At 40.1% G+C, this 26,489-nt stretch overlaps 1 protein-coding gene across 3 annotated transcripts; it reads left to right on the top strand.

The window, feature by feature from the left end:
* Positions 1–11: 11 nt before the first annotated feature.
* ppp1r9ala (protein phosphatase 1 regulatory subunit 9A-like A) lies at positions 12–25,142 on the top strand. Of its 3 annotated transcripts, XM_083908665.1 has the most exons (19): positions 12–2,016; positions 12,558–12,690; positions 12,840–12,960; positions 13,182–13,286; positions 13,419–13,551; positions 15,187–15,345; positions 15,466–15,519; positions 16,445–16,674; positions 17,435–17,531; positions 17,622–17,748; positions 17,900–18,051; positions 18,655–18,982; positions 19,072–19,129; positions 19,220–19,291; positions 20,337–20,532; positions 21,129–21,173; positions 21,959–22,075; positions 23,017–23,205; positions 24,012–25,142. In XM_083908665.1, the coding sequence occupies exons 1-19, from the start codon at positions 115–117 to the stop codon at positions 24,168–24,170; spliced, it is 4,377 nt and encodes a 1,458-aa protein (XP_083764791.1). In that variant the 5' UTR covers positions 12–114; the 3' UTR covers positions 24,171–25,142. The 3 variants fall into 3 exon arrangements, with proteins under 3 accessions (XP_083764791.1, XP_083764792.1, XP_083764793.1); XM_083908666.1 differs by lacking the exon at positions 21,129–21,173; XM_083908667.1 differs by lacking the exons at positions 21,129–21,173; positions 21,959–22,075.
* Positions 25,143–26,489: the final 1,347 nt, after the last annotated feature.

Here is a 26,489-nt window from a genome sequence, read left to right as displayed (position 1 = left end):
ACCATGGCACCACTTGTGTAAGGAGGAGGCTAAAGAAATTCACCAATAAACATCTACAGTCTCCCCCCAAAACTTGGTTTTTCAAATACTGGCTGCACTCGTAAACAAACAAAAATGATCAAAGCGGAAAGCAAAGTAGGCGAGAGGACCCTGCGGAGTGCGTCTCCTCACAGAAATGCATACAAGTCTGACTTCCATGCCATCAAATGCACCTTTGATGGGCCAAAATCCGAGGGTGATGCCAAATCATACACCAATGGCTCCAATGACACTCGGGAAGACTCCAGGGGGAGACCTTTTGGGACCAGAGTGAATAAGATAAAGAACATATTCCTGCAGATGGATGGACAGCAACAAGAGTGCCAAGAAACTAAAGTGAGTGTAAAGTCTGATGTGCCTAATGTGCCTCATGTGTCTCCACCGAAGCAGCAACTTCCAGTCAGCACTCACAGAGTCAATACTGCCACAAGCCCTGAAGCTCAAACTTTAGAAAAAACACCCAAGGGAGAGGAGGTTGAGATTGACAAAGTGGCGTTGGCAGAAAAGTTTTCTGTGACCAGAAAACTATTTGAAAGGGGCATCAAAGAGCAGCCTACAACTGAAAAGCAGTCACCAAACAGGGTAGTGAATCGTTTGTCCTTCGGAAGTACTTCTGATGAGGTGAAAAGCACACGGAGAGCTTCAGGATCCTCTGAGGCCACCATCAAAGTAGAGCAAACTACCACATCAGCAGTTAATTGTCGACCAGATGAGAAGGTGGATGGTGAGAAAAAGCATGCGTCCAGAACATCACTGAATGCAGGACCAATATCCAAGCGGTTGGAGAATTACATGGCGGAGAATGACTCAGAAGATAGCAGCCCAGCTGCTACAAAAGGGGTGATGGTGTCTGCTAAACACCACTCTGGCACTGAACATTTACCGCCTACCTCTCCAACAAGAAACAGCTTGCATAAACCTACGACTTCTGTCAAAGAAGTTACTAACTCTTTACCTGTAAGTAGTACCACTAGCAAAAATACATTCCAAATGGCAAGTGCCATTAACAAACAGTCAACCTCTGGGTCTAATAGTGGGCCCAAACCGACAATCCCAGTTACTAATGTAGCTAACAAGTCTGTTTCTCCATCAACTGATGCCACTCACAAACCCCTTTCACCAGAACATACAACTCCAATTAGCCCTGGCTACAAGCGTTCCTCGTCATCCAGTGATGGATTCAGCAGGGCATCTGTTGGCGGGGATGATGGTAAGCCACATAGTCCACCCCCAAGGGATGCCAAACAGCCTCCTTCTTCAGCTAGTGGCTTTCAGAACACAGACAGGGCCCTGTCCTCTGAAAAACCCAAGAGCAATGACCGCATGGTACATATTTCTACCAGGGAGAAGCCACCCAGCCAGGACTCATCATTGGACTCCAGGGGAGTGGGCATGGTACGGGCAGAACTAGTAGTTGTTCAGAATGAATCTTCAGAGAGCGAGGATGACAATGTTGAAGATAATGTTTTTGAAGAAGAGAAGTTGCAAAAGCTTGCAGACTTACCAACAGAGCCGAAAAGAACTTTTGCACCAGAAGTACAAAACTGTAACGCTTCTCATCAGGTCACATTAAGAGATGTGGCTAAAGAGACACATAAGTTGGCAGAGACATTTGGTGAAGGAAGACTCCTCGAGGATGAAGAGCTGAAACAGGACAGTCATGATGGTGTAGTTTTGAGTCAAGATGGTGAGGATCATCCTGAGGAAGATGAGGAAGTACCAGAGGAAGAGAGTGAGCTGGAGGAGCAAGAGAAAGGACTGGATCGAGCCTCTCCAGTGGTGTATGGCATTGAGAATGCAGCCTTTGTGGATGACAGGGATGTAGACCAGGTCCTTAGAGAAGAGGACGAAGATGAAGAGGAGGAGGCAGATCAAATGTATATAGAGTATGAGGACTACTACGAAGCCCCCGGTCTTTCAGATGAGGAGGAGCCGCCCTTAAAGAGGAAAATCAATTTCTCGACTGAACCAATTGTGGTGAGTATTTTGTGTTGTATTGTTTTATTGTTTACACCTGAACAAATGTGCTCACCCAAAGCACAGAAAACACCACCTTGCACTGGACTATTATTACAAACCACTGTCTCACTGACTCAGCAATGATGTGTGAACTAGTTGTTTTCTTGCAGACTGATTAATTTGCTGCTGAGAGTTTTTTTTGTTGATGTCACAACTACTGCACTGTATCATGAGACATGTATTGAATCAGAATCAGAAAGTCTTAACTCTATTTTGTTTAATTTTAGTGATATAGGAGGCAGGTATGGTAGATTTTTGTAGATGTCTTGGTGGCATTTGTTTGTTTGTATTTTTGGAAACATTGTTTGCATGAAAGCATGTGATATTGGGGCCACTGCTGAATGAGGGCAGGAGTAAGACAGAGACGTGTGAAACATTAGACTGTACAGTAGAAGAAAGGAATCTTGGTTATCCCTGAGTCACTGTACTATTTTGGTGTTTTTACCCAGTCACTGTGGTTCCTGTCATAGGGTATTTGTCTCTGTCCAACATAGATATGAGGAATTAAGGGGTTTTATTTGGGGTTGGGCGATAATATGATAACAATATGTATCGCGACAGACACTTTCGCGATATCAATAGAAAAAAACATTCAATAGGACGTTCGATAAAGTCACTCAACTTCGTTAAGAAAAAAACAAACAAAAAAAATGCTAGAAAAATTGACTCGGCATGTTTGGTTGCGTGAACAAAACTCAGTCCCTCCCACGTCACCAAGTTGCTACTGTGCTTGCAACCTGTAGAGTGGCAGTCAGGTGAACAGTCAAGTTTGGTTGCGTTGTCCTCTTCCCCGTGTCTCACTCGCAACAGCATGTGAACATCGAGTGAGAAGAGGTGAGAATGAGTGCTGAAAGCAAGGCGATTGTAAATAAAAAATGTTTTTAAAAAGGACACACTACCTTGCCAGTATGGCAGTTTTTTGGTTACTGTGTCAGACCACAATCACGCCAATGCCACCTACAAAATACGCCACACGACGTACCCATATTTTGTCCGTATGATAAAAAATCTAAACGTTACAAAGGCATTACCGTGGCAGTGACTTATCACAGAGCCAAGGACATGTTTCAGTCAGCATAGTTGAGAAGTTTGGTTTTAAAAATCTCATGAATGTGCTTGACATTCCTTTTTTCCTCTGTGTGGTGATTAAAATAACACTTTTATTTTGAGTTTAGAATAAAAGTCTAGAAGTTAAAACATTTTTTATTCTTGTCCAGCCCTTGTTTTAGTCATCCTTGATCTTTTGTATAGATTATATGAAAGTTGGCTTTGAAGTTTATTAATAGGAAATTGTAAACCTTATTTTACTATCATTTAAAGTCGTAATATAATTTAATTGATGACCAAGGTCCTACACTTGTTACTGACAAAATAATGACATTAAAATATTTGGAATTAGAATTTGTTGTAAACATTGCCAGTGGGGATGTTAAGGGTGTGGTGGTAAAATCATCTGCCGTGGATATTCCACCATCACCATATCTAATCAAACTTTTGCTAAGTTGGGGGAAACAAATCACTCCACTGTAGTCCAGACAGATTGTGAACAGTTTAGTGTTTATCCAGGCCTTAGAAATGTGCTGTTATCTCAGGGTGTGGATCCCCCTCCTCATCCCTGTCATCCTGGCAGGGGGTCCTGGGAGAGGGGACCAGAAGCTGACCTGGAGTGGAGGGGACACAAACAACTGTGCACTTCCTCAGTCCAAAGTGGACTTTTATCACAGATAAACACAGTTTCATAGTTCACAACAATTATGCTAGAATCCGCTTGCTGTCAGTAGCAGCTCAGCTTGTGGTATTAAAGATGAGACTTAATGGTCAAGAGAAATAGTTGACACAAGGTTCGCTCATTGCACATTATCTCAATTGATAGTTTCTGTTTCATTTTTCATGCATCAAATTTTGATTGACTGGATCTTCTGGATCTGTATAGAACTTAAGTTTCTTATAGTTATTACTATTTTATATAAGCATGACAACATTAAATGGTACTTCCCGGATTTTCCCAAATTTAAATTGCAGCCAAATTCATAATCCGGATCAGATCGGGATGAAATTAATCTGATGGTAGAGTGTATGATTCTGAATACACATACAAAAACCCACACATAACCTCTCTGGTGGAGGTAATTAAACATCAACTAACCATTTTACCTGGTGTCAAGTAGGCTTGAAAGAAATCAGAGAGATATGTCAAGTCAGTGGCGTATTTACATGCTACCATGAGTAAAACCTTGTGGCTGTGGGCACCTGTTATGTCTGTTGGCCAGTTAAATCACTCAGCTGTCCATCAGCTGACATTTCTACCTGTGGTCTAAGTAACAGACGCCTCCCCTTTGCACAGAGTCATTCTCCACACTGCACACTTGAGTTGTAGCTAACTCTTGAGAGAAGAAGGGCTTTGTGTTTCTGGCTCACAACAGGATTAGCTCTCTCTGTAACACGAGTCTTCCTGACAGTGGAGGTGTGCTGTGTGGATGAAAGGTCCTCTTTATGAAAAAGGGAGATGTCCACTTTCAGCATGTATCACCCTTGCAATGGTCGAAAGAGAAACTTGAATGAACATGCCTTTTTGTAGGCTGTCAGTACTGCAAAAGTATTTTCTCAAGACAAATATTGGATGTTTACAAATGCTGCTGCAACATACAGTGATGCAAAACAAATAAATCAGAGTTGCATATTGTACAGTTGTGTTATTCTATATTCTATACAGTGTTTTATTTTCTTTACAAGAATATTCTTCTCTGTACATATTCACACAGTCACTTAAGTAGGATGATAAAATAGTGCAGTCCCATCACTGGTGGGTCAGTTTATAAGTTTGCTATACTTTCTCGCTGTATGAGCACTGAAGTATAAATATTGAACGTCTTGACTGCCTAGTAAGAAGACTTGTTCTCTGGAACTGTAAAAGTTGACCTATAACGTAAGGCTTGCGTGTTTCTCAACTTAATTTCTTGTTTAGCAATGCATAGCTTTGCATCAGCTGCAATTCAGTTTTACTTTGGAGTGTGGCAAAAGCCATTTGTTGTGAATGATTAACATTCACAGCTGCAGGTGCATGATCTGCTCAGGGACAAAGACTTGGTTTTTAGTGTAGTTTCATGAGATCTGTTGTGCATTTCGCCTGGTTGGTTTTGTGTCTCATGTTGCAGGAGAATGTTTGTCAAGAGGAGGAGAAAAGGTCAATTGTGACAGAAAAGAAAATGTCCAAAACCATGGTCTGCACCTGTTGCCTGTTGTTTTGCCCCACCCCCTCAGAGTCACAGGAAGTGCCACCAGCAGTTGTATGTCAAGTAAACACTTTGTCCCTCCTCGAACACACAGATTGTGGTGAAGAATTTTTCAGTTCTTTGTTAATGGAAAAAGTATGGCATGTCTTTTTTTTTTGTTTGCAGAGAAGACAATTAGACAGCTGTTCACATCAGTCACTGTCTTTTTGTCAATTTGCATTCCCCTGTGCCCACAGCACTGCTTTTGTTTAGTTCGTGTACATTTCACCACATCTCAGGTAGCTAATGGGCACATTAATATGGGACCTGACATGAAAGTCATGTGTGTCTTGTGTTATGTCTGCAGAAGTTCTCAAAGCTCACTCGGCCAACCCAGATGGTTTCTTATTATTTGTATAAGCTGGACATTTATTCTCAGAGTTCAGTCTGTATTTCATATCATTAGTGAAATGCAAAAAGAGGCATACTCAGGCATCTGTGGCCAGCCCATCCCATAGTGTAAGGCTTTCCATTTCCTATCTGAAATGTGTCATCTGCTGGCCAGAGGAATGTGTCTGGCAAGACTCCACCCTCATCCAGCCAGCAGCAGAGAGGCCCCTCTTCTTGTAGAATCCCTGTTCCCTTGAGCCACCTGGGCTAGTGGGTGACTATCTGACATGATGGACTGGAATACTAATGCTGTCCGCTCAATGCTGTTCATTAAACACTTTGCCTGGGATGATGACTCTTGGGTTGCTTGTGATTCCATTAAATGGTTTCACTGTGTGATTACAAACCAGTACTTTAGCACAGACTGTTTGTTTTCACTGAAAGATGAAAGTAAATGTGTTAAAACATTTGAACAGCCAATTGCAGGACAGAAGAAGCTTTTGTAGGCCATTCATAAACCTGTTCAACCCGTTTGTGTTTGCACTACTTTGGAAATTCGATTCCATTTTGTCACTCTGCTCTCCTAAAAACTCCTGCTCTTATATTAATGCTTCAAGGCAGGAATACATACACTTGCTGTCCAGATTTGTACTGGCTTCTCTTTCTCAGCTCAATAATTTCCCCTCTGGAAGGGTGACCAGAAAAAGTACGACGGACAACTCAATTGTCTTTACGAAGTTTGATTCCACACACTACTTAATAGACACTAACTAATAGGTTGTAAACCGACAAAGCGTGCGGTTTCTGACGATCATTGGCACTTGAAGAAAGGAAAAGTATAACAAAACAAAGCTTTGATCACAAAGCTTTAATGACTGTAGCAGAACAAAGCTTTGGTGATGACTGCGCTTTGATTATGAACTGCCCATGCTCCATTCGACACACATTTGGGCCGTGGTGTATTCTAATAGTGTTTTTCAACAAATATATTAATATAGCAAATTATTCAGACCCTGAAACTGATAATTACATCAGTTCATACATTGAAACAATCAACAATAATTAAAAAGGTAATAGAATATAATATTCTTCATTAATAGACCAACGGGGTCTGTTGATTTGAGTTCACACAAAGTTTGGGTGGCAAAATTCCTCTCTTTTTTTCCCCTCTGTTGCTTTAACTCCACACACCATTGCACCATTAGGTGGTATGATTTAAGAATGAACATTTGGCAGAATAAGATGTCTCTGTGACAGTAACATAAACATGGGTGAAATGTATTATGTGGAGTCTTCATATACTACATTCTGTTTTTAAAGCATGATTTGGGGCATGTGATTTGTTGCATAACTGCTCAACCGAAAGAAAACCTAGTTGAAATAAAAAAACTGTAAAGTGACTGAGGTTGAGCCACAGCCACGTTTTCATCATATGATAGAGGTCTGTTGCCTTGACGTTATTGTCTGTTTGAGCGTGTGTTTGCAGTGCTGTAATTGGCACAATTGAATTAAAGATGATTAATTCCATCATGTACTCAGGCCATAAATGTCTGTGTGATGCATGTGAACATAACCACAATTATTGGACTTTTAATATTGACTGCACAGTTTCCCCTTGTTTTACACGGCCTGTCTAATAAGGTCTCCAATCAGTGTAATATACTGTGGTTTTTATTTCTCAGTTTTCTATTTCTCAGACTCTGAAAAGGACTCGCTGCTTTACATGTGACGATGAGGCTGATGCAGACATGCATTTGTTTGTAATCATTGTTTAGAAGCTAAATTATGGTTGTAATGTGTGCGTACCAAATTGCAGCTTGTCCAATCATAAATTGGAAATTAACATTTTGAGGTAGCCGACTGGACATTCTGCACAGTCAGCTGTTTGGTTGGCAGCTAAGAGGTGTGGAAAACTCTGGGGTATGCTTACAGGAAGTACCAGATATATACAGTATTTTGTTTTTTCCCCCTGGTGTACTTACACGGGATCGAAAAAACTGGGCCCCATGCCTTCTTTCCTAATTACCCTATGATCTGTGCCAGCACCCCTTCCCCACTCCTCCTCAGTTCACTCAAGCAGCATGTTTTGATTTGTTGTCTTTCTGAAGGCCCGCTTACATTACGAGCTCCCAAATCCAGCGGTCAGCCCTCATTTTGCGCTGGCAAGATATTTCTCTGGTTTGCTTTTCCTCGCAGCTGCTGACTCATTTCCCACATTGGTATTCTGTTGTTGGGAGGGGAGTGAGGGAAAGATGGAAAGGGCTTCAAATTGGGTGTGGGCATGTGAACATGTGAGCACACATAGGACAGAGCACTGCAGTAGTTAAAGATGAATGCAATGCCCACACATACTGCGGAGAGCTAGAACTCTGAGGGACAGTCGAAGTATGACACAAGTCGCCTGACCCACAACGCAGCCACACTGACCACACTAGTAATTTTAGGGCAAAAACTGGCACTGAAATACACTGAATACTTTGTTCTGCATAATCTCAAAGATAAATTGTTAGTTCTTTGTTGGTCTTATTCTCGTTGGTGTCAGACAGACTGATTAAATCAACAGTTGTGTGTTTTTGGTTTTAGTCAATCGTTGGACTCTGTCTTTATTGATTAACAAAGGAAAGTTGGTGTTAAGGGTGATTGCTGGAGATGGTTGTGAAACGCTTTCTTGGGGAGAGGCTAATAAAATAATTGATTTCTGTCTTTCTTGAAAAGAAGACAGTGGTTGAGTGATAAGGTTTTAGCGAAGAACAGAGCATTGTTAAAATGGCTTTGGAGTCCAGGGCAGCAAAAGTGTCAGTCAGATATTGGTATGGAGTGGGAGGTACACCAGTGCTAATGCCCAGGCTCCAGCAGTGCTCCCTATGGTCTGTTAGCCTACATTTTCCCCCCTTAATTACGTCTGAACTGAAAAACATTTTTCTTCCTTAATGAAGTTTCTGCCCTCTCCCGTTGTGTGAATCGGTTTTAACTTTTCAGAAGTTGATATGCTTTCTCAGTCCTATTAATAGAGTGTAGAATGGGTTTAAAATGGAAAAGCAGGACAAACATATCTAGAGTAGATTCTTGGGTATTTGAAAGGTATTATCTTGCCTCGCCTTTATGCAACTACCAGAGGAGAGAAAAAGCCTTTGTGTATCATGGAGTACGCACCTACAGCAATAAGTTTCTATTGTAGAATAGGATTTTGAAGAGCTTGGTTTGATGGACGCACAAGACCTCATAACAGTGGGCATAGTCTGCTTCTTTGCCCACTTAGGTTTATTTATTTTATTCAAAGGTGGCATGAGAGATTTTATTATTAATACTAATACATGTATGTCTTCACTCCAAGATAACAGCAGGTTTCCACTTGGATGCGAGTGTGTGAATATCGGTACAATGTCGTAAAAACAGAAATAGAACTTGTAATTTAATTTAAGACAAATTGAATGGAGAGTCTAGTGAGTTATTCTGGAAACTTACTATCTACAATGTTTTGGGCATCATCCAAAGGCTACATGGTGTGGAGACACAAAGACAGAGGGAGGAGATTGTTTGTGGTTAATTTCTCATGTCTTGACATGCTTCAGGATCTAGACCTCAGACCCTGTTGCCCAGAATGTAAATGCTCATGCGATTACATCATATATCCGGACACCAAATCTCTCCAATAATACTATAGTTGTACTCCTTTTTAATCAGGAAATATTCCTCTCTTGTGATTCTGAAAATTCAATGACATGATGTGATGAGACGATGTGCAGAGAGATTTAGTAAATAATTTAGCAAATAACAGTTGCCCAATTAGAAGTTCAGATTTTGTCAAATCAAGATCCAGAATGCAAGTAGAGATCCATTAGACATATTCACTATAACATATTTTACCAACATTCTTTCAAAGTGGACTTTTATTTTTGTTACCCAAATATAGATGCCCCTGTGTCAATATTATCTTGTTTTGCGTGCTATGGCCTGACTCTTGCTCTGTACTAACTCACTAGCTTGACTGAAAATAAAGTATAATTGAATAAAAACAAGTTTTTACTCAACACTTGATATTGAGATAGTTCCAAGAATTCCAAAGTTCAACTCTCTGTTTATTACCATAGTAAGGCCCAAAGCAAACATTTTTATTTAATTCCCATGTAGACAATTATTTAAAAAGTTAAAGGCATTTAATGGTATGAAGCTCAATAAAAAAAGCTTACTCCATTCCTTCTCTTATTTTGCCTGCAGCTCATATTTTCCTATTGCTCATGTTCTCCTTTTTCCCCTTGTTTGAACTCTAACAGCCAACTCTTCTCTTTTGCTCCGTCTATTCAGGAAGTCTGTTATTCAGTCAGACTATTATTCCCCTCTCATCTGCACAGTTGAGCCAAATTATCGACTCACTTAGCGACACCTTTCGACATTGTTGCTAACATCATGCTATGAGTCAACCCAGATTAAGACTAATAATGACTAGGCAGGGGTTTATGTTTTGACCCATAATCATGGATTAGCCCCTGATCATCATCTGGAATACTGCAACGCTTAAATGTCTTGTTGATTGTGTCAGGAACTACTGCATTTTTGCTTTTCTCAGACCTCTTTATCTTACTTATTTACTGCATTTTTGTTGGTGGGGTAAACCATGAAAATCAGATTAATTGAGTAAATTTACGAAAATGTTGGTTACTTTAAAATGTATTGGACTGCATACTAGACTTTATAGTAGTAACTGTGTCATAACAGCTAGTCATTGCCAGTCAATTATATGTTAAATAAGCAAGTGCTCACTTTAGCTTGACCCCTGGAGTGGTTTCAGTGGATTACAAAACTATTTCTACATGATAGTAACTTTGGTGTTCATGGAGGAACATAGGTGATTGAGTGATTCAATAAGTGAGTCATGTTTTTTCTTTGCATTGCGTCTGATTTCATTTATTTTTGCTGGACTGACATCACTCGTCTCCTCTAAACATTGATCCTTGCTGCATCCACTGCTCACTTCTCCCCAGCTGTGTCCTACTTTCCACGCTGCTAATGTGCTGTGTATGCTTTGTAATTTCAAACAGAGAAGAGTCTCCAGGACATTTCCAGTGCTTTGTGTGGCCTGCTTGCAAAGTTCACAGATTCTTAAAACTGTGATAAAAGTCCTTTAGGTATTAGTATTTGGAATTAATCTTCTGCTTAAATGTCACTGACAATTTGTTTGTTTCAAAAGCCTAGTAACACATAGATCGTTAAAGTTCAGTGAGGAGTTTGCAAACCTGGATACCATTTAACTGGTGCAGCACCCGTTAGTGGTGTATGGCTCGAGGCTGAAATATAGATACTTCTGATCCCAGACTTATATTTATATTGTGGGATCCATTTTCATTAAAATATCAACATTTTAGAAATTTGGGTAAATGTGTAGTTTTTCATTAACACGAACACATTGGAAAGTAACTACGCTATCAGGGAAGGAACTATATGAACTCCTTTTTCCACTTGTCATAGTCGTATGCGAACTACGAAATGCGGCCGACTGGTGGCTGCAGCGCTCAGCTCAGCCCAGTTGATCACATTAATGCTGGCTGAACACAAACACAGTCCACATGTGTGGAGTTTTTTCGGTTCTACAAATAGCAATGACGCGGTATGTGATGTGTGTGGGATTGAAGCACTGTGGCAACACCTCAAACCCCTCAGAATCAATCATGCCACTGAATACTACAAGGTTATGATGAGAGGCGAGGGACAGATGCTGCTAGGGCGAGACAGACGCAGCTCACCACACAAAATGTGGAGCTGTTGGTGACGTGAAGCACTGTTGCTGGATTGAAAGCAATGTTCAAACTAGGGTAGTATTCCTTGCATTCTTAAAGCTATGGAATCCCATTATATTTCAATTCACATTAATTGATGTGGTTATAAAATATTCTGTTGTTCCTAAACATGTGAATCAGGAAATATTTGAGGAAAGGTTGAAACATTTTCAGGGGAGCCAGATTAGGATGTGTGCTAAACAAAAAGAGATATACAGTACCTGTTCAATTAACATGCAACTTTACAGTTTTTTGTTTTTATTTCATGAGAATGCTATTATATATCTTATATACAAGAAAGAGTGGTCTGATGTCTTGTATTCATGATGAAGTTATCATTTGAAATACGCTACTTTTTATTTGTTTTTTCCAAAGACATGGTAGCCTGAATTTGAATTGGATCAGAAAGGAAATCAGTGATATCGCAAATCACAAGTACCTGGCCTGTATGCCTGTTGTTTTTTAGGTTTTTCTTTTAGTATTTTTGGGTATGTGGTTTTAACTCACCTGAATATAACTTTGCTGTTAATTCATGGCTGAGTTGAATCAGTCACGCAGGAAGAAGATGGTTCAAATTCTTCCTGAACATTGTGTAGTTACTCAAAACAAATGTTTGAGGTCATTCTTGTCAAAGCAGGTTTAGAGTTGTTATTTAATCAAATAGCTCACTTCTTTTTATCCACCAGCTACGTGTATTTTAAGGAGGTGCATTTAGTAAAGAAGTGTGTTACTGTCTTAACCAGCCTCACATTTTTAACACAAAACCAGATCATTCCAAAGTTTGCTTTCATTTAATTGGCTCTATAGCTAGATAAATAAAGATCAATCCATTTTATGATCTGCTCTCTTTCAGCAGCTGTTAAAGTGTGCTTCAGTTGTGCACTTGCACCTCAATTTCCCAAGCTACAGTCCAAAGTAGGAATGTAATTCTCCCTCACCATAAAACTGCCGAATAAACAAGGAATTTCCTTGTTCATATTCTCTGCAAAGAGTCTAAATAATGTGCTTATCTGCAAGATCACAGCTAATACTCACTAGCATTCACCTGTCTGAAGCCTACCTCTTTGCTTAGGACATAATATGACAAACTGAAATTATGAACTTGAATTTCCATCCGATTCAGGTCTTCAGTACCTTCTCCAATGAGGAGTATGATCGACGAAACGATGATGTGGACCCAGTCGCAGCTTCTGCAGAATATGAGCTGGAGAAGAGAGTGGAGAAAATGGATGTGTTCCCTGTGGAGATTGAGAAAGGTGACAAACTTGGTTTTGTTTGTTGTATTATTATTATTATTATTGTTAAAGTTTATGTAAGCTAGTAATGTCAAATTGTATAGTTTGTGGCCTGTATGCAGATTTTTCCAACCAATCTTTTATCGTCTTCATAAATTCTCTGCTTTCAGGAGACAATGGGCTTGGTATCAGTATCATAGGAATGGGAGTGGGAGCTGACCAAGGTCTGGAGAAGCTTGGCATTTTTGTGAAAACCATTACAGAGCAAGGAGCGGCTGAGAAAGACGGACGGTGAGTAAAAGCTGCCTTTTGCACAACCTCACATTACTAATATTTTCTACAGTATACAACAAAAAACAAATGGCATACACACTATGCAATGTAATGATGTATTGTCTCTATTGTACTACTGTATTATGCTATTATATTTTTGTATCATCACTACCGTGCTGAATGTGGAGGAAATGCTGAGAGGAAAACGTCTGTTTAATCATTATCTTCTATCTTTTTAGCATACAGGTGAATGACCAGATAGTGGAGGTGGATGGTATCAGTCTAGTGGGTGTTACCCAACTATTTGCTGCAACAGTCCTGAAGAACACCAAAGGCACAGTGAGGTCAGCTCCAAGCCCAGGGGACATTAAGTGTTGTTGCATTAATGATTTATGATGGGTGCACGAAAGAGGCTACATGACACATGCAGCTGCGGAGTTAATATGAGAAATATTTGATTACACTCTTAAAAACAGGTTCATGATTGGACGAGAGAAGCCAGGGACACAGAGCGAGGTTGCACGCCTCATAAGCGAGACACTGGAGCAGGAGAAGAATCAGCAGGAGCAGCAACACATGGATGATCCCTATGAGCATTCCACAGAGGAGGTGAGTTAACTGGACCGATTTTGCTCAGGCGTATGTAGTATTCCTGTTATGGATAAGGTTAAGGAATGGATGGAGAACATGGAACAGGCTCCTATGTTTATGTCTTCACTTCACAAGTTCACTTCATAATGGTAGTTATATGATTCCAGAGCTTGTTATATTTTTCATTAATTTTCCTTTATTGAGTGGGATTTCATAATAACACAGTGCAATCACAAGATCCTAGTGGACTAATTTCTCTGGCTTTTATAATTGACTTGAATTCCCCCAGAGCTATGAGATGTGTCAATTTCAAGTCCTTCTGCACAACGTTCCAGGTAGACGGGGCGGAAAATTTAAAAGACTTTTTGCCCAGTTCAGTTTTGACTCTTGGAACCTGCATTTGTATAATATCCTGAGAACGCAGGCCATATCGGCTGTGGTTTCTACACATATGTAAACACAAATATGTAGGCAGAAGTCAAGGAATGGATGATCATTAAAAGCTAAAAGCCTGAGCGTTGACAATAATTGTGATGCATACATAGTTGTCTGGTTCCAAGGCCAGTCCTAATGATTTAGTGAGACGCAATTTTCTTAGTTGTTATTACTCCCTGGATGTTGACATGAACACTACTTACAATGATCCTGCAGCAGCCCTTAAACCACACCCAGTCCAATCCAACCTAGCTCAGTCAGTAGTCGGTAAATGAGAAGCTGGCTGTGAGTAAGCCATGTGTCGCCATTCTGCTGTGATGAAAAAAGGTTTATTGGTACTGCTCCCTGTCTGTCCAAGTTGTGAAATATTTACTTTGTGAAGTTCAAATAGCCACAAGCCACCATCTTGTGGAAGATGAAAAGATTGAGCAGTGAATACAGCCCACAGGTATTTTGACAGTAAACCATGGTTGTTCTTTCAGTGTGCTCCTGCACTTTTAATTTTAGATGAAATTATGGACAATACATTCATGGGCTGCATTTCTGCTATAACCTGAATAAGTTTACGTTCATATCCAAAAGTATTGCCAAGTGGATTTTGACGTTTTAATACCTACTGGACACATTTTGCCACTTTCTATTGTTGGTTGTTGTGGGGTATTTGTGCCTTCACTCAGTTCTTCAGCAAGAAAAGTGCAGCTCAGTCTGATTGAGATCAGGTGATTAACTTGGTCAGTGAAGAATATTCAACTTCTTCATGCAGAAAAGTTCTGAAAAAATATTGTCCATTCGAAGACACAAAGTGCTAATGTTTACCTCTGCATTCATCCCGTTGCTTCTGTCCACAAAATGAGTAACTGTACAAATTTGGTTTGACTGTGTATCTAAGATTGACTGAAGCAAACGGAGAATAAATTCTGAACTTACATTGAGCAATGGACATTGTATTACTGGTTATGTGGTTATGCAAAAGTATGTATATGTTATGTATTTATAGTCTTGTGAAACAATGAGAATGATGTTCGCATGTTTCAAATTCCCACATTGCCCCAGCTGACTGGTTTTTGGTTAGGATGTCGTGTTTTAAAATATTCTCTCCAGACCATGGCAAACTGTGCCACTGGGAGTGTTGTTGACACATGCAGAGTGTGCTCCTGAGGCATGAAGGGTGTGTTGATGTTTGCCATACATGATGCCATGTGTGATGTCACATTTCAGGAGGAGCGCTATGAGGACCAGGATGGAGAGGATGAAAGGATTTTGGGCTCCAATTTCTCCCCAGGGCGAAACGTAGAGGTGTTTGACCTGCCTGATTCAGAGGCTTTGTTTATGCCAGCTAACATGGACAGCTCTCAGATGGGCCTCAAGTTCAAGGAGGTATCACTCTCACCATAAATATCAGTTTTTCAATATATCAGTTTTTCAAAATGTAATAAAAGTTTCAGTATTGATACCACAAAGATTCACTAAAAGAAATGTTTTCTTTTTTCCCCATAGATGCAGCTCAAGCAAAGCATTGCCACAGCTGAAATAAATAAACTAAAGGAAAAGGTAAGATGGAAATTAAATATTTTTTCTGCGATATTCAACATACAAGCAAAATAAATAAACCATGTTGTTAGTACTCATTAATAGTGTTGTTATATATTAAAACAAGGTAGAAAGACATGAATGAGCCAGCCATTTTCAGCACAGAACTGCCAAGTGTTTTTAACGGATTTTCCAAGACCCACAACACAGTGCGTTCTATGACTATGTCATGATGTAAACACTGAAACTACCAACAGAAAGAGTGGACTCTGTTCTTTCATCAGACGTCATTAGCAGTGAACGGTTGTATTTGAATTGACGTCTATAGACGTCATTGGCAGCCAATGAGATTTAAAGAAAATTGTTTAACATTCAATAAACAGTCAAACTGGTTCTAATAATCACTGTTCAATACAATAAATAACAGCACGTTGCAGTGTTTCCCACAGACAGGCCAGAAATTTGGTGAACACTTCCACTGGCGCGCACCTGCGGCACACACACTAAATGGGTGATTTTGCTGGTTAGATAATTAACGGGGAGTGAGAGAGTGCTGTGCCTGTGTTTATAGAGAGGGGTGCTACCAAGCTGTGGTTATACAGAAATCCTGGCTGTTTTGTACTTGGTATACGATTATACATATACTATAGGTATTATTATACTTATGGTGTATGTATCACATACGTATCACACTGTTACCGTGTAGTCTATCGACGACTGTCTTCACTGTGCCGCATCTCATTATCGTTTGACATTTGCTGCATGCACTTGTGTGTGGAGAGGACGGGCAGACCAATCAGCAGTCAGTCAATTTGTGGCAGTCACTGTTGATTCTGTGGCGGCGTGCCACAAATTGGTTGGTGTACAAGAAATCCTGGGCTGTTTTAGGCCATCTGTTTATCTAAATTTAATCTGTTACCACTGTTAATATGTCATCTCTGTACAGCTCAGGGCATCGGAGGAGGACAGATCTTTGTTTGAAGCCAGGGAGTCTGCACTGGAGCAAAAGATCGAGGATAGCACTGACAAAATCGTGAAGCTGGAGAGTCACTGGCTGGAGGCCCAGGCTCTGTGTAAGAATGTGAATGAACAATTAACTGAGACTCAGTCTCAGTATGAGATCCTGGACAAGAAGTACAACAAGGCCAAGAAACTGCTCAAGGATTACCAGCAGAAGTGAGTTACTCAAAATGTCACTCTAGTTTAAAGACACTAATACTTGGTCATGTTGTCAGTGTGCGTCCTGAAGTTTGAGTAGAGTTAATATCAAATTTTGTTGTTGTTTTTTTAAAAAGAGATGAGGTGCAGAAAGATAATGACATGGATATTATCCATGTCATTATTATTATTATTATTATCTTTTCAGAATGATCACGAAAGCTATTAACAACTTTGATAGATCATTTTCATCATTGTTTATTTCCCCCCCGAATTATGACATTATTTTTATAACTACACAGACACAAGGCTGTTAAATTGTTAAGTGTTTTGAACAGCACAGATTAAATTCCACGCACCTTTCTTGTATCAGGGTAGCAGAGACTTTGGAAAAGGAAGTGTCACAACTACATGACAACATGTATACTTGTGATTTGTGTGATAATCCAACTTGTGGTAGTCTTTTATCATATCAGTCTTTTCCACTTAAAACAAAGAGGTCATTGCTGGTAGCAGGACAAGCAGTGGCAGCATGTTTCAGCACTGGAATAATTTGAAATGCATGAAACATATATCTTTTTCTCATTGTCTTGATATGGTGCTGATGTACAGCATGTGTCTATTTATACTACAAATTATGTCATTAAACCAAGGCTAAACTTAGATTTTATATCTTGTGATTTAGTAAGGAGAATATATGGCAGTGGAAAAAAAGTGGTTTGGGGATAATCGCATAAAAGAGCTGATGGGAAACCGTATTTCCTTGTTTCTTCCCCAGAGAGATAGACTTTGTGAAGAAAGAGGAGGAGCTGAAGAAGAATTTAGATGAAAAAGACAAGTGGTACAAGGAGCAGCTGGAGACCTTACAGAACAGGGTAAGAGCCTGGCTCAGAAGAACAGTGCTTCTGCACCATGACAATACTTCTTGAGACACTAATGTTAAGGTGTTGTTTATCTGTCCACAGATAGCCGTGCTGGAGTCCAGAGGAACCTTGGGTGCAGAGCATCAGAGTGGTCAGGACTCTGCTGCTGAGGAGAGACTCAGCAGCCAAGGCTCGTTCACCAACACACAGTCTGTTGACTCACTGCTAGGTACTAAGACTTATCTGAATGAGTTATATCACATTTGTGTGATCTACCCGCCATTCACAAATACACACCGTCAACTCAATGATAAATAATTAACTCAGTGTTACAGTGTATGTGAGTTATTTGGTGTGCATTTTTCTCTCTTCTATTGTAGAACAGAACTGGGGGGAGTTGGTCCCGGAAACTGAACGTTTGGACACCAGTGCTCTCAGAGCTAAAGGCTTACTGGCTCAGAAAGCCAAGCGTCAGCCTCCATCACGGACCAAACTGAAGGACAACTTTGCAGGGGCTTCAAGTCACTCTCAGGTCAGTCAGGAAATTGTCTCATAAGATGACATTGCTTACAGAGGAGTTAACCATCGTATGACCATTATGATAATCCAGCCGCCTGGATTTATTTCGATTTTATGGCTGTAGAATTGTCAAAAAATATTCAAGGAGCGAGTGCTTCTGCCCCCTTTTTCCAAGATAACTTTTTTCCAAGAATTGTATCTGTCCTGAGGGCTACCATAATGACAAGTACATGGGCACACAAAGCACTATCTCTCTGCTTTCCGGTGTCATCCATCCGCCTTTTACCGCTTTATCCCCCACAAGAGGGTCGTGGGGGGTGCCCTGTCTCAGCTGACAGGGCACCCGGGACAGATCACCAGTCCATAGTTTTGGAATTTTATAGACATCACAAATCCTGTCTGCAACAAAGGGTTAAAATCAATGTCTTATACTGTAGGGGTATATGGTTTAAATAAAACAGTCGGACACCAAATGCAACATGAAGCTTGAACTACCATCATGACATATTCACTCTCAAAACTATGGTGGCAAACAACTTAAATGTGCTAAATATATTTAGCTTTTATACCCTCTTCCTTGCATTGTCTTTGGAAATAATTATCTTTGTCTGCACAGGAAACTGAAGAAGAGGACGAGCAGGAGGAACAGGAACCACCCAGGAGGAGGAGGAGTTCTATCCAGGAGAGCCTGGCCCTCCCAGTGACCGTCTGCTATCCTGGGAGTGAACAGAGAGATAAGCCAAGTGAAGCCAGAGATGGATCCGGAAGTAAGGTGGAGCTCTACAGCAGTCCGTCTCTGTCACCATCACAGGGCGACAGCATTGAAAGCAGTGGAAGTCCTTCTATGTCTCCTCCAAAAGAGGCTTCCTCACCACATTCCCCCTCCGGATTCATGCGCAACGTCAAGAAGAGAGAGTCCAAAGGAAAGAGCAAAGAGACAAAAGGTACTAGAAACTCAAACACAAAATCTGCAATAACAAGGTTTTTTTGTTTACATTGCTACTGATACTGATTATTGTGGGTTTTATTCCAGATGACTTAAATGAACCTTCACCAGCAGGAAAAGCAAAAAGACGGTTTCCAGACTTCGGGTAGGTCTCCACAGAAACCAATTATTTTGTTTTCACATTGTTCCCACCATTGTGTACTAACTGCACGAACGTTAATGATGATCAAAACAGTGGCCTTCGGAAGTCTGGTGGGAAAGGAAAAAAACATGAAAAGGAGGCGATGAGAGCATCTTTGGACAGCAGGTACCGTATAACTTAAAATAAATAATAAGAAGATTTGACTCAGTTCAGTTTGTTTTATTAAGTGCTGTGAAGGTGCTTTATATAAATGGGAGATTCATGTGTTACTATATGATAAACAGAAACAGTATTACTTCCTCAGTGGAAAACAAAAAGGCTCCTGTGCACCAATAAACTCAACAAATACAAAAACAGCAATTGTTTCAGTATTTGTTATTTTGTAAATATTATAAAAATATATATTTAGATTTATAAAAAATATTTGTTATTTTAATAAATATTACAGTGGACCAGTTTCCCTATGATATTAAAATCAAAATGTTTGTGCTTTTATCACATCACGTATGTCTTGCTTGAAATGTCACCTGCAAGCTCGTATTACACCCTTACCACTTAGAGATTTTAGATAACTCCTTTTGTACTCCTGGCAGTTTCCCGGCTTTGCATACAGGTTTTAAACTAGGGCTTTCAATAGAAAAATTAGAACAAATTAATCTCACTTTTTGTAATTCGGCAATCTTGATAAATTGCGATTAAAAGTTTGCTTTTCTTCTAATGACTAAATTAATGCGTAATCGGACAGTGTGCGTTTCAGACACCATTGTTTAATTGTATCTTTCTGTTTAACCACAGAACTACACGTTTTAAACGAGACTCAGGCCTATAAGATCAGGTCTATCAAGTGCCAACCAGGTCATCTTAAAATAAAGGCTCAGCGTGGATGAGCCTTTGCAACAAGAAACAAGAAAATGTGTTAACACCACAACCACAAATCCACCTGCAAGAGAGAGAGAGAAAGAAAGAAAAAAGAGAGAAAGAGAATATACAGTTATCCAAACAGGGTCAATGTCCAAATATTAGTCACCTGGCAGCTGATAATTCCCAGCTTTCATGTCAGAGGTCAGGGCACACCTGAAGTAAACAAACGTGTATTAATCACAACAATTAACGCGTTGCTTTTGACAGCCCTAGTTTAAACTTATATACATACACTATATTAAACCCTTACAAGTACACGTCTACAATAGTGTTTTCTTTTTACTCCCAGGGGCTCAGCGGAGTTATTGGAGGAGTCTGGAGGAAACGTGTCTCCTGCAGAATCAATGACCACAATTCCTACCTGTATGCCGTTCACCTGGTTTGGAGACAAGGAGAGGGACAGGGAACCCTCCTCTTCTAGCAGCAGCCTGCCTTACACTGCAAACGAGACCGGCAGTGAGCACAGCCATGATCGCAAGAATAAGGTATGGGACTTTCTCTTTCTGTCATATGGAGGTAAATCCAGGTTATAGAGAGAACTTGTATCCAGCACAGCTTTAAGATATGTATGTGGTTTTTCCGTACCACGTTTGAGTAGGTAAACATCATTGGGGTCACCGCTACTGACTTGGACTGCTGCAAAAACGGCTATTTCCGATCCTCCATCATCACAGTATAGTTCCGGCATCAGAGAATGTGTAAAACTAGAAGACACATATCAGAAGGCTGTTTACAATCAATGTGCCATCACTTGCTGTTCTCCAAACAAGCTACAGCCTGCAGAGGCTGCACAAACTGGAGCCATATGTAGGCCATCAGAGCGAGCCAGTGGGAAAGCAATTGGTGGCTTTTCAATGACTTTTCAAAAAAAAAAAAAAAAAAATGATACGGCTGGCTGACTGTCATACAGGCTGTGGTTAGGGTTATGTTCCCAAGATTCTGTTTAATGAGTTCAAGATATGAGCTGAGTTATTATAGAGAGAATGGTTTTTGGGTTTTTTGCTGTGTATAATATGACAGCTATTTTCAGATCTTCCCTTCCTGGACATTTGTTTGACTGAACCATGTCTCCTTTAAACAGACAAATCTCTCCTGGTCCTCTTTATTCAGTCGCTCGTTAGATTTGGTACAGTATACAACTTTTTGTATTTACCTTTGATTTTTAGATGACCTGTTAGAGCAGTACTAACAAATGCAGCTCTGCGATTTGTAATCTCTCACCTTATCTTATCTCGGGAATAATTCACTGTTTGTTTTGTCGTGGGGTTTTCTACAAGAAACTAATGTTGTCTAATCTTCCCGTTTCTTCACATTCAGAAAAAAAAAGCCTTTTGCATTAGAAGAAAAGGATAACGCTGAAATAGTTTGTGGGACTTGTTGCACCAGCAAACCTGAGATTTAATGTGACAACGCTGACTCAAATATTGGATCTAACTTTTATTTTGAAATTTAATTCCCAGAATACATAAATTAACCTGGCTTTTCCTGAAGTTGGTGCAACAGCCCTTCTTTCTCATTTAACCCACGCCTGTCTCTGACAAACAAAGCTCACCATTTCACTGCAAAATATAATGATTTTGTTGTTAGTTGTTGTAGTTGTGTAGTTGCTGTTGATGTAGTTGGTGGTGGATTGGTTTAAGCTGTACTTACCTTGAATATAGTGCTGCAGAGACGATCCTTGATCTTCTCTCCCACATGTTGAAGATCAAAGTCACTAATCGCTCTGGATTACTGACCACTGCAATCACTTAAAGTCATTAAACTCAGTACTTCCACTTTGTGTGGAACATCACTACCCTTACACCCCGTCACACCTATGGCGTTGCACTTTTTTTTTTCTTCTCGTAGAAGTGTTGTTGTTTGGTCATGTGTTACTTTAGTAAATGCGTTCCTTGTTTCCACTTGTTCCAGAGTTTTTCAGTCATAGATGATTCTAACGCTGCCAGTCCCAGTTCAGACCTCTCTGGGTTAGTCGCTGAACCCAATCTGTCTGGGCGCTCACACACTTTAATCTTCTCTTCCAGTGAGGTGAGTGCTCTCCTTGTTGTACCGTCACAAAAGCCATGCGGGACGCCTTGATGCGGCTGAAAGGGGACACACTCAAGCATGCTCTTTGAGCCTCCCACTTTTTAATGGCTGCGATGACAGGAGAGGGAATAACACAGTTGCATGTGTGTGAATGCGGTAGAGTTATTTTGTTTGTGTTACAAGTCTTTTGGTTTTGCTTGTCCTAAATCAGCTGTGATGAGAAGTTTGTACTTTTGCCTTTGTTAGAACAAGTAGTGCTTCAGGCAGGCCACAGAACTGCTCTGCTGCCTGCTCAGTGGTGTTTCGTCCTGTCTGCTGTTCATATTATAGTCTGTTCTGTAGGTGTTGTAGAGTAAAACACATGGACACATAGTGACATGCATCTGGGAATGTAGACACTTTGCTCATTGCACGCTTGTTTTCTCAGCGTTGTCTTGGTGATATTTGTACACTGCAGCCAGTCGAACTTGCATTACACGTCAGCTTTATTTTGATGAATACATGCTGCTGCTGCTGGTGGCTTCACTTATTTATTTGCCATCCACCTCTCTTCTCTCTAACGTAAATATATTTTTTCAGCAGTTTCTCCATGAAGAAGGAAATACATTCACAGATGAAATCATTTTAAATGACATTTATGAATCAAGTGGAAAACATGATCACTGTCTTGGTTGAGCCTACTGTTATGTAACTGCATTAACAACACTGTCGGTCACACACAATTCACTGTTTGCAGTTGTTTATAAGCATCAACTAATACAACTGTTGACTCTGTTATCATGTTTTTTTTTTACTCTTTAAACCTTTACAGCACAGCAGCACATGACAGCAAATCATTATAAACTCAAAGTCCACACGGTGGTTTCACCCACTTAACCCCCCTGGGCAATGGTGTGGTTTTTATTTCTCATATTCATTTGTGTTTTCTGTGTCCACTGCAGACTTTGGATGATGAACCAGTGCCTACAGGGAAAGAGTATCAGTGGCAGAATCGGCCCGTGTCTGAATGGACCAACCAACAGGTGTGTCACTGGTTGATGGGCATGAATATGGACCAGTACACACCTGAATTCACTGCTAAGGGAGTGGACGGCCTGCAGCTCCTGCATTTGGATAGTGACAAATTGAAGGTAAAGTAAAGAAGACTCATTAATTTGATGAAAAATAGTGATGGTATAATTTCCATTTTCATGATACAATAGGCCTCACTTTATTAGACTGTAGTTAGTCCTGGTCAGACTTTGACTGCCACCTTGTGGCCACATGTCATAAAAGCCAGAGAAAATCCTGCCCAAATCCCAATTCTGCAGCCCCAGGTGGGAAAAGGCCTTAAGGACAAGAGGAGGCAAAGCATGACAGGGCAGTTTTATTTATAAAGCAGTTCTCATACACAAAGGTAGAGTCAAAGGCCACGTTTAGACCCAATTCACAGGTTAACACTTAAGGAGGCAACCCACAGGGTGGGAGTTTGGCAACTGACCTGAAATGGTTAGTCGGCCGAAATAGACGTGTAAGTGGTGTTATTATGACATTACTTCAATGAAATCCATACTTCAATTATCTATTTGATTTGTTCCACGTGGCGGAAGAGATCAGAATGTGGGTCACTTCTGCACCATGCAGTGTAAATGATGCACAGAGACCTTAATAACAGAGAAATCAGATACTGGAGGAGTGTAAATCCTCTTTGGTCACCTCAAAACTTCTTTTTAACAGCCCAGTTCAGTGCGAGAGGTGATTGGGTCTGAGTGGTTCATTGTCATGTACCTCTGATATCGTTCATATGTGAGACTTGGTCTGAAAACACAACATAACATGGAGATGACATGTTTAAAATAATGTTGGGATTAATTTATCTCTTGGAAATGTGTGGTTCGTAAATGTAATAACATTACATTTACACAAATGTGCCCTATCTGTTCACTTCTTCCTTCAGGCACTTGGTGTGTCGAGTCAAAGCGACCGTTCAAATATCAAGAAAAAGCTGAAGGACATTCGCAAGGCTCAGGAGAAGCTGGAGAAGCAGAAAGAGAAAAAAGAGAAGGAGATTCGACGCAGTGGGAAATTACCAGTCAGTACTGACTCTATCTGCTGAGCTAGCATGTTTGTACTCTAAAACCATGTAGCATGGTAGCATTTCATCACCACACAGAACTAAAAGGACTTTTTTTTTTATATATATATATATATACAGATAGCATCGTGTGCTTTCCATGTCACATGATGTCGATGCCAACCAGGCTGACTGAGGTGCCAGTAGTGAGTTATGTTATTACTGTAGCTCCTGTTTCGTTTCTCATCATCGTTTTTCTCCCAAATGTTAAACAAAACTTAAACCACTTTAATCAAAGTCAATGTCAAAAACGCCCCACAACATTTGGGTATGAGACCAAAGATGGTTTCCTAACAGTTTTACCACTAAAAAAAAAGAAGCTAAAATGATATGATATAGTTGCGGATAATGCACACATATAAAATGAAATGTATACTGCTTTTTAAGCATTTTTATATTTTTGCTAGCATAACGTGCACGTTTCCTTGTACACCTCCTCTGCAGGAACCGTTATTGTACAGTTCAGATAAAAGCACTATATTTGTCTTTTAAGCTTCAATGGGCGACAAGGTTTTAAATGTATAAAGATGTTTTATACATGTGCCAATTTACTGCATATCTTCGTTTTTTTACTTAAATATCATCGCTCATTTTATACTATCAGGATTTTTCTACTAAGTAGAATAGCTAAGCAGTTTTTTGCTGGAAGGAAAGCAAGAACTAAATCAATTTAGGGACAAAGTGAATGCTGCTTCTGCTGTCCCTGACTCTGTGTGTCACCGAGATGGTACCGTGAAGATCTGTGTCAAAACACGCACCTCGCTGGTCCATGAGATGGTGAGATGAGCCTATGACGAGGACTTTTGTGAGTCGGGAGCACATCTTCCTCATGTATGAATGTGAGGCTGAATGAAGAGTGTGTTTTTGTTTTGTTTTTTTTCTTCTAAAGCATTGGCTCCACCACGTGTAGAATACAACTTGTTGGACTGCAAGAAAATCATGTTTTCCACATCTTCTGACATGGAGAAACATTTCTTGGTACATACGGCTTCAATAAACTAATTTTCACTTCATGGGATGTTTGTTGTTGTTTTCATCTGGACTGGAGTTTGGCATCTCATGAATGTGATTATCGTCTGATAGTGAAAATGTGAGGTCTGCAAAAGCAAGCGCTCCCTAAACAACTGCTTGACTACGTGCATGCATGTGACAAAGCTGCTGTTCCTGCACCACGTAGCTCCAGGTTTCCTGGATGCATTTGTGAAACAAAAATAATGTGTTGCACAGCTGAAGGCAAAGAGGTGTGTGTGTGTGACTGAAGAGTGGTGGAGAGAGGAGAGATGTGGAGAGTGTTTTGGTAATTACGTCCACAGGGGCTATAGAAGTTCTGCAGTGGAGCTTTAAATTCTACTTTTTAGTGTTTTTTCATCAAACAAGGAAGAAGGAATTTATTAAAATATTCCGTCTAAATTTGTCATTCAGTATGCAAAACAATTGTTTCCACAGTAACGCTGATTTCTCTTTTCCATGTTGGAGCAGCCAGAGTGTCCACTGTACTGATGCATACACAAACACATGTGGTAGCAGACTGCTGCATGAAGTATTTATTGAACATGATCCATACAGTGTAACTGTTGTTGTAACATTGAGCATTTGACTAGTAGCTTATTCAACAGTAGTAGTCCTACTGACACTACCACAGACCGTATTATTACACTGAGACACAACTCGTGAGGAAAAAATAACATAACATTTAACATTACCTGAAAAATCAAGAAGAAAATGAAACATACCCACCAAGTGTTGAATTTCTAGTTTTCCAGTTATTCCTTTACACAGTGATGGGTGTGAAATGTCCCTTTACATGTGGTAAACATTGATCCCTTTTACATTATGCAACGGAGGAAATGTCCAGAACTTTAAAAATGTGAAAACCCAGCTGCAAAAACAGCTTTTCCAACAGTTTTAAAAAAAGGAGTAGGAAGTATCACACTTAAAGAAATGCTGGAAGACTGGAGAGACTATAGTTTGTACAGTAAATGCAATGATTTGTAACCATGCAGATTACTTTCAGGTGGAAGGGTTTTTGTCCTTGTTCTCATTTCTGTAGCTTATCACAGATAGATCATGGTTATATTACACTCTGGGTCCCCACACCTTGGTTGACATATAATTCAATGACTTTTCAATTACTTTCCCTCAAATTCTGAATGTGCTGACACAGCTTAAAATGGGAGGACGTTAGTTTTAAGAGCCACTTTGCTCATGGCGTCCACTTTTATTTATTTGCAGCACTCTCTGCATCTGACCAAGTGATCGTCCTTGGGGTCTTGGTGAGCCACACATCTTGGAATGTTAATT

This window comes from Microchirus variegatus (genome assembly GCF_963457635.1).
Source record: "Microchirus variegatus genome assembly, chromosome: 22".
NCBI lineage: Eukaryota > Metazoa > Chordata > Actinopteri > Pleuronectiformes > Soleidae > Microchirus > Microchirus variegatus.
The sequence above is the reverse complement of the archived record's forward strand: the minus strand, read 5'-3'. Positions and strand labels throughout refer to the sequence as shown.